Source organism: Hemiscyllium ocellatum, chromosome 43 (assembly GCF_020745735.1).
Source record: "Hemiscyllium ocellatum isolate sHemOce1 chromosome 43, sHemOce1.pat.X.cur, whole genome shotgun sequence".
NCBI classification, from domain to species: Eukaryota; Metazoa; Chordata; class Chondrichthyes; order Orectolobiformes; family Hemiscylliidae; genus Hemiscyllium; species Hemiscyllium ocellatum.
Genome location: NC_083443.1, coordinates 29,287,689 through 29,302,633, shown reverse-complemented (window position 1 = coordinate 29,302,633; position 14,945 = coordinate 29,287,689). Strand labels below are relative to the sequence as shown.

Here is a 14,945-nt window from a genome sequence, read left to right as displayed (position 1 = left end):
GGTGGTAACTTAAAGAGATACACTACTGAAAATACTAATAGGTCCATATTAAGTTCAGGAAATGATTTCACAATTTACATATCCAGCAACCTTACAAGTCCTGCAGTGTTGCCTGGTATTAATATAGAATTAGTATCACTAGTTTATACCAAACCTCCACTGACCTGGAATTACAGTTTAAAAAAACAATTACGTAGATTAGAAAGTGTAAACCTGAATACCTTGTGCATCTAATGTTCTGTCTTAAAGTCACTTCCTTGCAAAGGAATAAAGGACCAGTTATATACCCGAGGTTCAGCCATCAATTCATCAGATTTCTGTCATCCAATGAGTGAGAGTTAATCAGTGCAAAAACAATTTAGTCAAAACAATTGGGGCAGCATGATGGTTCAGTGCCTCTCAGCGCGAGGGACCTGGGTTCGATTCCTGCCTTGGGCAACTGTCTGTGTGGAGTTTGCACATTCTCCCCATGTGTCTGAATGGGTTTCCTCCCACAAACCAAAGATGTGCAGGTTAGGTGAATTGGCCATGCTAAATTGTCCAGAGTGTTAGGTGCATTAGTTAGGGGTAAATATAGAATAGGGGAATGGGCCTGGGTGCATTACTCATCGGAGGGTCAGTGTGGACTTGTTGGGCCGAAGGGCCTGTTTCCATATTGTAGGGAATCTAATGTAACCTAACTCTTTCACGTCATAGACCATGCAATGGCATAAGATGTGGACCATCTTGTTCCAGTGTGTCAAACTTGCAGGACTCTTTAGCGCTTTGCACAAATTGTCTGACTTGAAAAGCTTTCATCCTTTTTCATTATTACCTATTAAAACACTAATTATCAAAAGCACATCTTTATTAAAAGATGAGACAATGCTGATTCAAACTAGATTGAAGTATATAGTAATGACATGCATAATCACTAAGTATTTTCACGACTCATCTTTCATTCGATTATCCAAAGCGATCATCAACCAGATAATCCATAGAGTCATAAAAATGTTCAGCAAGGAAACAGATCCTTCGGTCCAACCTGTCCAGTCCGACTGGATATCCCAACCTAATCTAATCTAGTCCCACTTGCCAGCAACCGGCCCATATCACTCAAAACCCTACCTATACATATATCCATCCAGATGCCTCTTAAATGTTAAATTGTACTCGCCACCACTGCTTTCTCTGACAGCTCATTCCATACACGCACCACTCAGTGTGAAATATTTGCCCCATTTATATCTTTCGCCCTCTCACCCTAAACCTATGCCCTCTAGTTCTGGACTCCCCCACCCCAGGGAAAAAAACCTCGTCTATGTACCCTATCCATGCCCCTTATGATTTTATACACGTCGCTAAGGTCACCCCTTAGCCTCTGACAGTTTAGGGAAAACAGCCCTACCCTATTCAGCCTCTCCCTGTAGCTCAAATCTTCCAACCCTGGCAACTTCCTTGTAAATCTTTTCTGAACCCTTTCACGTTTCACAACATCCTCCCAATACGAAGGAGTCTAGAATTGCATGCAATATTCCAAAAGTGGCCTAACCAATGTCCTGTACAGCCACAACATGTATTCCCAACCCCTATACTCAATGCTCTGACCAAGAAAGGAAAGTATACCAAATGCCTTTTTCACCATCCTATTTGCCTGCAACTCTACTTTCAAGGAGCTATGAACCTGCACTCCAAGGTCTTTCTGTTCAGCAACATTCCCTGGGATCTTACCATTAAGCGTATAAGTCTCGCTAAGATTTGCTTACCCAAAATACAGCACCTCACATTTATTTAAACTACATCTGCCACTTCTCAGCCCACTGGTCCATCTGATCAAGATTCCATTGTAATCTGAGGTAACCTCCTTCACTGCATACTCCAATTTTGGTGTCATCTGCAAACTTACTAACTACACCTCTTCTGCTCACATCCAAATATTTATATAAATGACAAAAAATAGAGGACCCAGCATCAACCCTTGTGGCACTCCACTGGTCACAGGCCTCCAGTCTGAAAAACAACCCTCCAACACCACCCTCTGTCTTCTACCTTTCAGCCAGTTCTGTATCCAAATGGCTAGTTCTCCCTGTATTCTATGAGATCTAACCTAGTTATCCAGCCTCCCATGGGGAACATTGTCAAATGCCTTACTGAAGTCCATGTAGATCACACCTATCGCCCTGCCCTCATCAATTCTCTTTGTTACTTCTCCACAAAACTCAATCAAATTTGTGTGATATGATTTCCCACGCACAATGTCATGTTGATTATCCCCAATCAGTCCTTGTCTGTCCAAATAAAAGTACATCCTGTCCCTCCAACAACTTGCCCACCACTGACATCAGGCTCACTGGTCTATGGTTCCCTGGCTTGTCCTTACCATCTTTCTTAAGTAGTTGCAACGTGTTATCCACTCTTCCGGCACCTCATCTATGACTATTGATGATACAAATATCTCAGCAAGGAGCCCAGTAATCACTTCCCTAGATTACCAGAGAGTTCTAAGTACATCTGATCCTGGGGAATTATCCACTTTTGTGCATTTTAATACATCCAGCACTTCCTCCTCTATAATATGAAGATTTTTCAAGATGTCACCTTCAATTTCCCTACATTCTATATCTTCCATATCTTTTTCCACAGTAAACACTGATGCAAAATACTCCTTTATTATCTCCTCCATCTCCTGCGACTCCACACAAATGCCACCTTGCTGATCTTTGAGGGACCCTATTCTCTCACTAAATACCCTTTGGATTCTCCTTAACCCTATTGGCCCAAGCTATGTCATATCCCTTTTTGCCATCCTGATTCCTCTCTTAGGTATACTCCTACTGCCTTTATTACTCTAAGGATTCACTCGATCTATCCTCTCTACAACTCGCATATGCTTCCTTCTTAAACAAAACTTCAATTTCTCTAGTAATCCTGCATTCTCTACACCTACCAGCTTTTCCTTTCACCCTAACAGGAATATACTAGAAACTCAAAATCCATACAAATAAAATGACCGTCCAAAACATACTCCATTTGATACGTATTGCATCCTCAATGTAATTATAGAGGTTTGCTTGATTTGTTGCAGGAAGCAAGACCATGCAAAATTGTTTTCCCTAATTGACCTAAGAAATTATGGCGGCATTTCATACATCCAGTGAGATTCTAACAATGTTCTTGCTTCGGTTCAATTCCCGCCTCAGACAACTATCTGTGTGGAGTTTGTACATTCTCCCCGTGTCTGTGTGGGTTTCCTCCGGGTGCTCCGGTTTTCTCCCACAGTCCAAAAATGTACAGGTTAGGTGAATGGGCCATGTTAAATTGCCCGTAGTGTTAGGTGAAGGGGTAAATGCAGGGCAATGGGTCTGGGTGGGTTGCCCCTCTGAGGGTTGGTGTGGACTTGTTGGGCCGAAGGACCTGTTTCCACATACTAAGCAATCTAATCTAAATCATCTAAAATTTTTTCACAGAATTTCTGTTTAACTGATTCTATGTCACCTTCCTAAACTGCCTGCCTGGAAATTAATTTTAAATATTGATTACTCTTCTTGTGAAGGACAGGTCCATCATATCTTCCTTAAAAATTGCCTTGAGTTTGATCTTAGATGTATGAGTTTTACTCACACAGTCCGAGTGAAATTAATGGTCTATGAAAATATTTCAACTCCCGTCATCTTGCACACCGCAAATTGATCACCTTCCAGGCAGCTCATTCCCTTGCTGAAGAGTTCAGATTGTCCTGGTCACTTCTCATTGATCAAACCCTTAGCAATAGAGATTAGCCTGTGGGTGTTTTGCCCCCCTCACTTTATTGCCTCAAACATTTCAGTGCCTCTTGTTTCAGAGCGAGCATGTTGAATGGGACATTCATAATGCAATGTTGCTACAAAATGGTAAGATTTGATCTTTACCACTTCTAACTTGAACTTGCGCTCATTTGTACATACGCTCACCATTCTATGGCTTTGTTTTTTGCTGCCATGCATTGATAGTTGCGGCTGTACAGGACATTGGTTAAGCCACTGTTGGAATATTGTGTGCAATTCTGATCTCCTTCCTATCGGAAAGATGTTGTGAAACTTGATAGGGTTCAGAAAAGATTTACAAGGATGTTGCCAGGGTTGGAGGATTTGAGCTATAGGGAGGGGCTGAACAGGGTGGGGCTGTTTTCACTGGAGCGTCGGAGGCTGAGGGGTGACCTTATCGAAGTTTACAAAATTATGAGGGGCATGGATAGGATAAATAGACAGTCTTTTTCCTGGGGTCGGGAGTCCTATAGGGCATAAGTTGAGGGTGAGAGGGGAAAGATATAAAAGAGACCTAAGGGGCAACTTTTTCACGCAGAGGGTGGATAGTATGCAATGAGCTGCCAGAGGAAGTGGTGGAGGCTGGTACAATTGCAACATTTAAGAGGCATTTAGATGAGTATATGAATAGGAAGGGTTTGGAGGGATATGGGCCGGGTGCTGGCAGGTGGGACTAGATTGGGTTGGGATATCTGGCCGGCATGGACAGGTTGGACCGAGGGGTCTGTTTACATGCTGTACATCTCTATGTTAGTTGGACTTGTACAGAATCCAGTCTAAAACTCATGGGTCACTTCTGGCTTCATCCTTGGCTACATCAATACCACTCCATCAAGCATGAATGTCATCTACTTGCCTTGCCATGTGTAGCATTAAACACTCGTTTGCCAAAAATATCATCTATCTTTGTTCTGCTATATACATATCTTTGCCAAATCATCTTGTAGTATGAGCTACCATCTCCAATTGCAATCCCTCTTGTTGTTTGGTTTCATCTGCAAATTCAACCACCTTGTAGTGAGCTTCTAAACCTGTACTGTATTCAGTCCAAAAACATTCCACTCAGTTCCTCACCCCAATCTGACCCAATTCCTGTAAAGCACAATTCCTATTTTCAAATCATTTTCTCAATGAAGATAAAATATTCACATTTCTTCTCCCTGACTAGTTTTCCCAATCATTAAACTTAGACACTCCTGGCATTCAACACTCCAATGTTTTAGTAATATACAAGGAGATGCCAACCAACATTTAATACATTGAGGTGAGGTTATTCCACTGACTTACAATATCTTAAGCTCCAATCAGTAGATCAAATCATTTTCTGTATATTATCTTCAGCTTATGATTTATAAACACAGACACGTGATCAATAGGATCTTGCGGCATAATGGATAATGTCCTTGACTCTGAGTCCAGAAGCTCTGGGTTCAAGACAAACTCCAGGACTTGATGGCCAAGGAAGATGCTTAGCTGACAATTATACAAAATAGCAATAAGAGCTGCTTTAAATATATATGAACTTCGAGAGGTCAGAGGACCCCGAGAAAATGAATCTGGGTAGACAGTTATGGGGAACAAGGAAATGGTTGCATGTTAAAAGATATGTTGCATCGGTATTTATGGTGGAAGGTACTTTAAACGTCCTGTGACTACTAAAGAATATGGGAGGAGGCATTAAGCACCATCATAGTCAATAAAGAAGTGTTAGACAAACTAATAGGGCTAAAGGTAGATAAGTCTCCTGGTCCAGATGACTTACATCTTAAAATCCTAAAGGAGGTATTTTTCCACAATTTATACACAAAGACCTGTCCTCTGCAGGCAAAAATAACATGCTATAATCGTACAACATGGGATGCCCAGTCAATGCGCATTTTTGAACAGAACAAAGGCATGAAAGACAATAGATTCCTAGCCCGCTGCCCCGGACAGACTATGGTCCACTTCCTCTATGAAAGACAGTGGCCATTCCATGACCACTCTGCCAGAAGCATCTCCTCCTGAATCCTTCATATAGTGCCACTCAAACTGTCAGAGTGCCACCCCTCACCCTGTCAGTGCCACTCCCCTCCCGTCCCAGACACCCCTAACCCTGTCAGTGCCACTCCCCTCCCGTCCCGGACACCCCTCACCCTGTCAGTGCCACTCCCCTCCCGTCCCGGACACCCCTCACCCTGTCAGTGCCACTCCCCTCCCTTCCCGGACACCCCTCACCCTGTCAGTGCCACTCCCCTCCCGTCCCGGACACCCCTCACCCTGTCAGTGCCACTCCCCTCCCGTCCCGGACACCCCTCACCCTGTCAGTGCCACTCCCCTCCATGCCACACCCCTCCCAGATACCCGCCCCTCCCTGTCGCCACTCATCCTCCCGGACACCTGCCCCTCCCCATCACCCCGCCCCCTGTCAGTACTCCACCCCTCCCCATCATCCCTCGCCCCCTGTGCCCCTCCCCTCCCCATCACCCCTCCCCCTGTCAGTGCCCCACCACTCCCAGACACCCCGCCCCTCCCTGACACCCCTCACACTGTCAGTGCCCCGCCCCTCCCCATCAGTGCACCGCCTCTCCCCAACACCCCTCACACTGTCAGTGCGCCACCCCTTCCCGTCACCCCACCCCTCCCGGTCGCCCAGGCCCCTCACCGTCGCCACCACACCATCACCCCGCCCCCTTTTAGTCCCCATCACCCCGCCCCATCAGCGCCCCTCTTCGTCAGCATCCACCCTGTCGCCCTGCACCCTCCCCATCGCCCTGCACCCTCCCCATCGCCCCACACCCTCCCAGTGCCCCTCCCCTCCCCATCACCCCTCCCCCTCCCAGTGCCCCTCCCCTCCCCATCACCCCTCACCTTCCCCCGTCGACCCTCAACCTCCCAGTCACCCCTCAACCCATCTGTGCCCCACACCCTCCCCGTCACCCCACAACCTGTCAGTGCTCCTCACCCTTCCCAGTCAACCCTCACACCCCTCCCAGTCGCCCCCTCACCCTGTCAGTGCCCTTCACCCTCCCAGACGCCCCGCACCGTCAGTGCCCCCTCACCTTAACCAGTCACCGCTCACCCTCCCCGTCACCCCGCACCCGTCACCCCTTAAACCCCCAAGTCGACCCTCACCCCTCGCCCGCCCAGTCGCCCATCACCCCATCTGTGCCCTTCAACCTTCCCACCACATCTCCCCGTCGCCCCTCACCCTCCCCGTTGCCCATCACCCATCTGTGCCCTTCACCCTCCCCAACACTCCACACCTCCCCGTCCCCACCACTCCACACCCTCCCCGTCCCCCCTCACAGTCAGTGGCCCTCACCTTCCCTGTCGCCCCTCACCCTAACCAGTCACCCCTCACCCTCCCCGTCGCCCCTCACCCTGTCAGTGCCCCTCACCCTCCCCGTCACCCCTCACCCTCCCCGTCGCCCCTCACCCTGTCAGTGCCCCTCACCCTAACCAGTCACCCCTCACCCTCCCCGTCGCCCCTCACCCTGTCAGTGCCCCTCACCCTCCCCGTCACCCCTCACCCTCCCCGTCGCCCCTCACCCTGTCAGTGCCCCTCACCCTAACCCGTCGCCCCTCACCCTAACCCGTCGCCCCTCACCCTCCCCAGTCGCCCCTCACCCTCCCCAGTCGCCCCTCACCCTCCCCGTCGCCCCTCACCCTCCCCGTCGCCCCTCACCCTCCCCGTCGCCCCTCACCCTCCCCGTCGCCCCTCACCCTCCCCGTCGCCCCTCACCCTCCCCGTCACCCCTCACCCTAACCCGTCGCCCCTCACCCTCCCCGTCGCCCCTCACCCTCCCCGTCGCCCCTCACCCTAACCAGTCGCCCCTCACCCTAACCAGTCGCCCCTCACCCTCCCCGTCGCCCCTCACCCTAACCCGTCGCCCCTCACCCTAACCCGTCGCCCCTCACCCTAACCCGTCGCCCCTCACCCTAACCCGTCGCCCCTCACCCTAACCCGTCGCCCCTCACCCTAACCCGTCGCCCCTCACCCTAACCCGTCGCCCCTCACCCTAACCCGTCGCCCCTCACCCTCCCCAGTCGCCCCTCACCCTCCCCGTCGCCCCTCACCCTAACCAGTCGCCCCTCACCCTAACCAGTCGCCCCTCACCCTCCCCGTCGCCCCTCACCCTCTCCGTCGCCCCTCACCCTCCTCGTCGCCCCTCACCCTGTCAGTGCCCCTCACCCTAACCAGTCACCCCTCACCCTAACCAGTCACCCCTCACCCTCCCCGTCGCCCCTCACCCTAACCAGTCGCCCCTCACCCTCCCCGTCGCCCCTCACCCTAACCAGTCGCCCCTCACCCTAACCAGTCGCCCCTCACCCTAACCAGTCGCCCCTCACCCTCCCCGTCGCCCCTCACCCTAACCAGTCGCCCCTCACCCTAACCAGTCGCCCCTCACCCTAACCAGTCGCCCCTCACCCTCCCCGTCGCCCCTCACCCTCCCCGTCGCCCCTCACCCTGTCAGTGCCCCTCACCCTAACCAGTCACCCCTCACCCTAACCAGTCACCCCTCACCCTCCCCGTCGCCCCTCACCCTAACCAGTCGCCCCTCACCCTCCCCGTCGCCCCTCACCCTAACCAGTCGCCCCTCACCCTAACCAGTCGCCCCTCACCCTAACCAGTCGCCCCTCACCCTAACCCGTCGCCCCTCACCCTAACCCGTCGCCCCTCACCCTCCCCGTCGCCCCTCACCCTCCCCGTCGCCCCTCACCCTCCCCGTCGCCCCTCACCCTAACCAGTCGCCCCTCACCCTAACCAGTCGCCCCTCACCCTCCCCGTCGCCCCTCACCCTCTCCGTCGCCCCTCACCCTCCTCGTCGCCCCTCACCCTAACCAGTCGCCCCTCACCCTAACCAGTCGCCCCTCACCCTAACCCGTCGCCCCTCACCCTCCCCGTCGCCCCTCACCCTCCCCGTCGCCCCTCACCCTCCCCGTCGCCCCTCACCCTAACCAGTCGCCCCTCACCCTCCCCGTCGCCCCTCACCCTCTCCGTCGCCCCTCACCCTCCTCGTCGCCCCTCACCCTAACCAGTCGCCCCTCACCCTAACCAGTCGCCCCTCACCCTAACCCGTCGCCCCTCACCCTCCCCGTCGCCCCTCACCCTCCCCGTCGCCCCTCACCCTCCCCGTCGCCCCTCACCCTAACCAGTCGCCCCTCACCCTCCCCGTCGCCCCTCACCCTCTCCGTCGCCCCTCACCCTCCTCGTCGCCCCTCACCCTGTCAGTGCCCCTCACCCTAACCAGTCACCCCTCACCCTAACCAGTCACCCCTCACCCTCCCCGTCGCCCCTCACCCTAACCAGTCGCCCCTCACCCTCCCCGTCGCCCCTCACCCTAACCAGTCGCCCCTCACCCTAACCAGTCGCCCCTCACCCTAACCAGTCGCCCCTCACCCTCCCCGTCGCCCCTCACCCTAACCAGTCGCCCCTCACCCTAACCAGTCGCCCCTCACCCTCCCCGTCGCCCCTCACCCTCCCCGTCGCCCCTCACCCTCCTCGTCGCCCCTCACCCTGTCAGTGCCCCTCACCCTAACCAGTCACCCCTCACCCTAACCAGTCACCCCTCACCCTCCCCGTCGCCCCTCACCCTAACCAGTCGCCCCTCACCCTCCCCGTCGCCCCTCACCCTAACCAGTCGCCCCTCACCCTAACCAGTCGCCCCTCACCCTAACCCGTCGCCCCTCACCCTCCCCGTCGCCCCTCACCCTCCCCGTCGCCCCTCACCCTCCCCGTCGCCCCTCACCCTCCTCGTCGCCCCTCACCCTGTCAGTGCCCCTCACCCTCCCCGTCGCCCCTCACCCTAACCAGTCACCCCTCACCCTGTCAGTGCCCCTCACCCTAACCAGTCACCCCTCACCCTAACCAGTCACCCCTCACCCTGTCAGTGCCCCTCACCCTAACCAGTCGCCCCTCACCCTAACCAGTCGCCCCTCACCCTCCCCGTCGCCCCTCACCCTCCCCGTCGCCCCTCACCCTCCTCGTCGCCCCTCACCCTGTCAGTGCCCCTCACCCTCCCCGTCGCCCCTCACCCTAACCAGTCACCCCTCACCCTGTCAGTGCCCCTCACCCTAACCAGTCACCCCTCACCCTAACCAGTCACCCCTCACCCTGTCAGTGCCCCTCACCCTAACCAGTCACCCCTCACCCTAACCAGTCACCCCTCACCCTAACCAGTCACCCCTCACCCTGTCAGTGCCCCTCACCCTAACCAGTCGCCCCTCACCCTAACCAGTCGCCCCTCACCCTCCCAGTCACCCCTCACCCTGTCAGTGTCCCTCACCCTCCCAGTCGCCCCTCACCCTGTCAGTGCCCCTCACCCTGTCAGTCACCGCCCGCACATCTGACTCCTCCCCTCTACCCAAACTCCACCAGTGGCCCCGCCCCCATTGCCCTGACGACCGGCCCCCCCCTACTCACACCCCCGTTCCTCCGGACTCCGTCCACAACCGACTGGCGGATCCGGACGGGGAGAGAGAGCAGCCCAACAACAGGTGACATGTAGCGGGCGGCAGCGGCCGTCCGGCCCTACCTTACCTCTCCTCTCCCACAGTGTCCGTGATGTGGGGAGGGAGGACGGACGGACGGACCGACACCGTTGCTGCTTGCCTCCCTCCAACCGTCACTGCGTCGGCCACGCCCTCCTCACGTCATTACGTAAGGCCGTACACAGACCCCGCCCACTGATACAAGGAAGCGAAAGTTGAATTGGATTGCTCCAGGGCTCCAAGTGAGCCTGAGTGCAAGGTCATGGGTAGACCAGCAACAGATGGGATCTCGCTCACTATTATTGTGATAATGACAGATCATGGGTCTGAAAGCTTAATTCTGATTCTCTTTCCAAAGATTGTTTAAAAACATACTGACTATCTTCAGCATTTTCTGTTTTTATTTCCAATTTCTAGCACCCGCAGCTTTCTGCTTTACAAAAACCTTAATTCTGTTCCCCCAGATGCTGTCCGACCTGCCAAGTACTTCAGGCATATGACTTCAGCATCTGCTTTATTTCAGCTGTGGGTTAAAATGCATTCAAATATTCAGTTTTTAAATGATTCAAGTGTTATAAAATATAGAATTATTGTTCATTATTCTTCCTGGTTTCAATGAGACTGAGAAACGAACTAACTTTAGGGCAAAATACTGCAATGCAAGAAAATCACAAAATGTTAGTTAATCTTTGAAAGTTAGCTATTATTTCTGGCGTAGACCCTTAATATTTTCTCTCTTCGTAAATATCTTGTCTAAAGTGCTTCATAGACAATTATTTATGAGGTGCAGTCACAATTATTCCTTGCCACCTTGCCACAGACATTCAATCAATGGGCGGCACAGTGGTTAGCACTGTTGCCTCACAGCTACTGTAGACCCGGGTTCAATTCCCGACTCAGGCGACTGACTGTGTGGAGTTTGCACGTTCTCCCCGTGTCTGCGTGGGTTTCCTCCGGGTGCTCCGGTTTCCTCCCACAGTCACAAAGATGTGCGGGTCAGGTGAATTGGCAAAGCTAAATTGCCCGTAATGTTAGGTAAGGGGTAAATGTAGGGGTATAGGTGGGTTGCGCTTCGGCGGGTCGGTGTGGACTTGTTGGGCCGAAGGGCCTGTTTCCACACTGTAAGTCTAATCTAATCACACTGTTTCGGGCTGGGGTGGTTTTAAAGGAGCGACGCCAATATTTGCGAATGTGGCGAACAAGGTGATAATGACCAATCTATTTCCGTGATGTTGACTGAGACATCTTCAAAACAAACAAGAAGGGTCTGACAATTAGAGCAAGTTAAAAATTACACAACACCAAGTTATCAGGTTTATTTGGAAGTACAAGCTTTCGGAGCGCTGCTCCCTCGTCAGGTACTTTATATGAGGAAGTACCACCTCTAAAAAGGAATTGGGTGAATTTGTAAAAACTCATTAAAATTAAAAGAAAAAAGTAAGATTTAACACTAATAGAAGGATACTGAAAACTTTGAATAATAGCAAATGTATATAATGTTGAAATAAATGGGCCGATTTCCAACACAGCTATCCCTGCCATGCCCGACGACATATACAAGTAGATGTGATAAGAGAAAATGTTGGCAAACTCAGCAGATCTGATAACCTCCACAGTCGAGAGGAACAGATCGGATATTATTCGCTAATTCGCCACCATTCGTTCGAACCCATCGTATGGGTGAATGGTCTGAAAGATAAAACACCCATGACGCTATCGCTAAAAAAAGTTCCTCACTGGAGAAACTCTGCAGGTCTTACAGCATCTGTAGTGAGAAAGCAGAGTTAATGTTTCGATTCTAGTGATCCTTCTGCTTTCAAACTACAAAATCTGCTAAGTTTCTCCAGCAATTTTCATTTCAGATCTTCAGCGTCCGCAGTTTGTTTTATTTTACTGACATTTGCTGTTTGGTTACCAAGGTTTGTAAACGCTCGGCGTTTCTCTGCACATGGGAAGCAGTTTGTCTACTTGTAACTGAAGAGGTGGTTGACGGAGTTAAATAGTTTGTATGGGAAGCAGACTACATGATTTTTTTGTTGTGCTTTTGAATTTTACAAAAGGAACAAACTCATTAAACACAGTAACAGAACGGGGAGATGGGGGAAAAAGTGAATCAACCTTCAGCAGTTCCAGACTGTCGCCACTTGGGGCTGCATCTGATTGGCGAATGGTTGGATACATTGAGCCAATCGGCACTGGCCGCTAGATGATTGGCAGTAGCCCCGGCGCCTGATCCGGCTCCTGATTGGTGGAATAGATTGAGTGACAGCTGGAATGCTCGCCCCCCGCACTCTGATTGGCCGTTGCGCCCTGGTTCCCGCCCTCCCGGTCCTTCCACAGCCGCGTCCGCCGCTGCGGAACGAGAGGGACTCGGAGTAATCCCCCACCTCCTGGCACCCCTTCCCCTTTCAGTACCCCCCCCCTCCCCTTCCCTCTTTTCCCCCCTCCCCTCTTCCCCTTTCTCCCCGGGCGCTGGTTACGGCTCCACATTGTCGGCGATGGCGACTGCGGCAAGGGCGCTGCTCTCCGCCGCCCTGGGCAGCACCCGGACGGCGGCGGCGGCCGCTAGCAGCTTCAGCGGGCTGGGCGTCAGCAGGCAGCAGCAGCGGACGGTGAGTGAGCTTCCTGGACAGGGGTCTGTCTCCCACCCACCGAGCATCCCGGGTCTCCCTCTGCCCACCTTGGTTGAGGTGGAAGAGTACTCTCTTTACCCACTTTGGGAGGGTGGGGTGGTGTGATCCTCCTTCCAAGATGTCCCAGCACCTCTTGAAGGATTTCCCATCCCGTGCCCACCCCAAACTTCAGGGGGCTTGGTCTTTGTTTTCCACCTCCACTACTGTTGGGGGGGCGGGGTTAGTTTTCCACCTGGAGCATTGCAGCATCTTTAGAGAGATTTCCTATTCCCTCCCTCGTCTTTCGGGTGTCCCCCACCTTGTGTCCTATTTCTCTTTCTCTCCCTGTCCCCTCCCACAGTGCACCCTAAAGAGTGTCCCTGTCTTTCCCCTTCCACTCTTGGGCTTCCCTTCTCCCGCCCTGGGGCTACCTGCTGACAGACAAGCTGCTGCAGTCATCCCTTGGGTCAGGAGGGGATGGAACTGCACTGGGACTTGTACTCTTCAAGAATACAATGAGGAAGAGATGTAGTGGGTGACTGTCTGTCAATTTGCACCCCTTCCCTCCCAAGGAGGCAGCTCCTCGCTGCGGCACACTCTAGATGGAAACTCTCCAGAAAGCACCTGATCTTTGCTAAAGTGCCCCAGGATGTGGCAGGTCCTGGGTGAATGGTGATGAAAAGTTTTGATGCTGTTTTTTTAAGAGCAATAAGGAACCTTTGAATAAAGAGAGGGAGGAAGGAAGTGAATTCACTTTATTGGGCTGGGAGCTGGAGAGGGTGAAGCATGCGATAAGCAGGAAGGAGACAGGAGAACTGCTGCAGGGCCGTCTAACAGTTCACTTGAAAGATGCACGGCTGTTATGCTGCAAGAAATATCAAAGGGAATAGCATTGAAATTACTTGGCATCAGAGTTTGCAAGCTGAAATTCCTTGGTTCCCTCTTGCTAATGATGCGCATTGCAAATACCTGCTGCATTGCCCAGATGATTCAAGGTGTCCCTGCTTGTGAAACTATACCCTTAAACAAAAGCAACACCTTGGGAGAAGGGAGAGCAATCTGTGCTTTTTATCATGTAAGTAGTATCAAAATGTTGGATGCTGTTGCTGCAACTGGAACAGTTGAGTGTCTTTATGATTGGCAGATTTTTTTGCCCAGTCCAAGGATTCCTGAACAAAGTTGTGAATGAGTTATACTTGGTCCCCTGTCATTGCTGCTCAGCCCGCATCTGTTTGTGTCACATGTTGGGATGATTAATTTAGACATTGCATGTGTTTAGATGTTAATTAAAAACTGACTGCTCCAATCATTCCCACTGTTCTCCAAACTGAGATTCCCATGAAATCCCTTGTTCCAATTACCTCATGGCAAAAGAGATGTAAATACCATCCTTGGAGTCTTGTTTCTAGTATGGCTATTCTCAGAGTATGGAAACTGTATTACCACAGCGTTTAACAATTTGTACGTGTTTTCTGCCGCCTCTACTAAACATCTGAAGAGCCAACGCAGGGCTGTTTGGAGGCTGCTTTGCTTTTGGTTGAAATAAACATTGTGAGCATGTGAAAATAATGGTAGTATATTTGATCTTGGAAATTTGGTGAAGTAATAAGACCATTATGTTTATATTTGAGGGAGGCAGTGGCATAGTGGTATTATCATTGGATGAGTCATGTTTACACGAATGGTCCCAGAGATGAGAAACTTCAGTCATGATGATTGCTGGTGAGGCTGGGACTGTTTCTCTTGGAGAGAAGACAGCAGAGAGGAGATCTGTTGGAAGGTTTTCAAAATCATGGGGGAGCTAGGTAGAGTAGAGAGGGATAAGCTATTCCCGCTTGTAAAAGGATCAAGAACTAGTGGGCAGAGATGGAAAGTAATTTGCAGAAGAAGCAAACGTGAGGTCTGACAAAAATCTTTTCACACAAGAGGTTGTTCGGGCTAGGCCAGTCACTACCTGAAGTAGTTTGGAGACAGGTTCAATTGAGGACATTGTGCAATGACTTTTAAATTATTTCAATAGAAACAGAGTTTAGGGGTGCAAGGGAAAAAAGGCAGGAGAATATTGGCACTGATTTCT

General features: G+C 51.7%; 2 protein-coding genes across 11 annotated transcripts in view; one reads left to right on the top strand and one right to left on the bottom strand.

Moving 5' to 3' along the window:
- Nucleotides 1–10,411, bottom strand: part of micu1 (mitochondrial calcium uptake 1) — a 109,614-nt gene extending 99,203 nt beyond the window's left edge. For 4 of the 10 annotated variants that reach the window (XM_060854246.1, XM_060854256.1, XM_060854248.1 and 1 more), the window contains exon 1: nucleotides 10,306–10,411. The gene's annotated coding sequence lies outside the window, so the exon portion shown is untranslated. The other 6 variants (XM_060854247.1, XM_060854253.1, XM_060854255.1 and 3 more) reach the window with 4 other exon arrangements.
- A 2,183-nt stretch (nucleotides 10,412–12,594) lies between these two features.
- Nucleotides 12,595–14,945, top strand: part of mcu (mitochondrial calcium uniporter) — a 151,387-nt gene continuing 149,036 nt past the window's right edge. Inside the window, exon 1 of the mRNA XM_060854257.1 lies at nucleotides 12,595–12,868. Within this exon, the coding sequence (XP_060710240.1) occupies nucleotides 12,755–12,868 (114 nt within the window). The 5' untranslated portion in view covers nucleotides 12,595–12,754. The remainder of the gene's footprint in view (nucleotides 12,869–14,945) is intronic.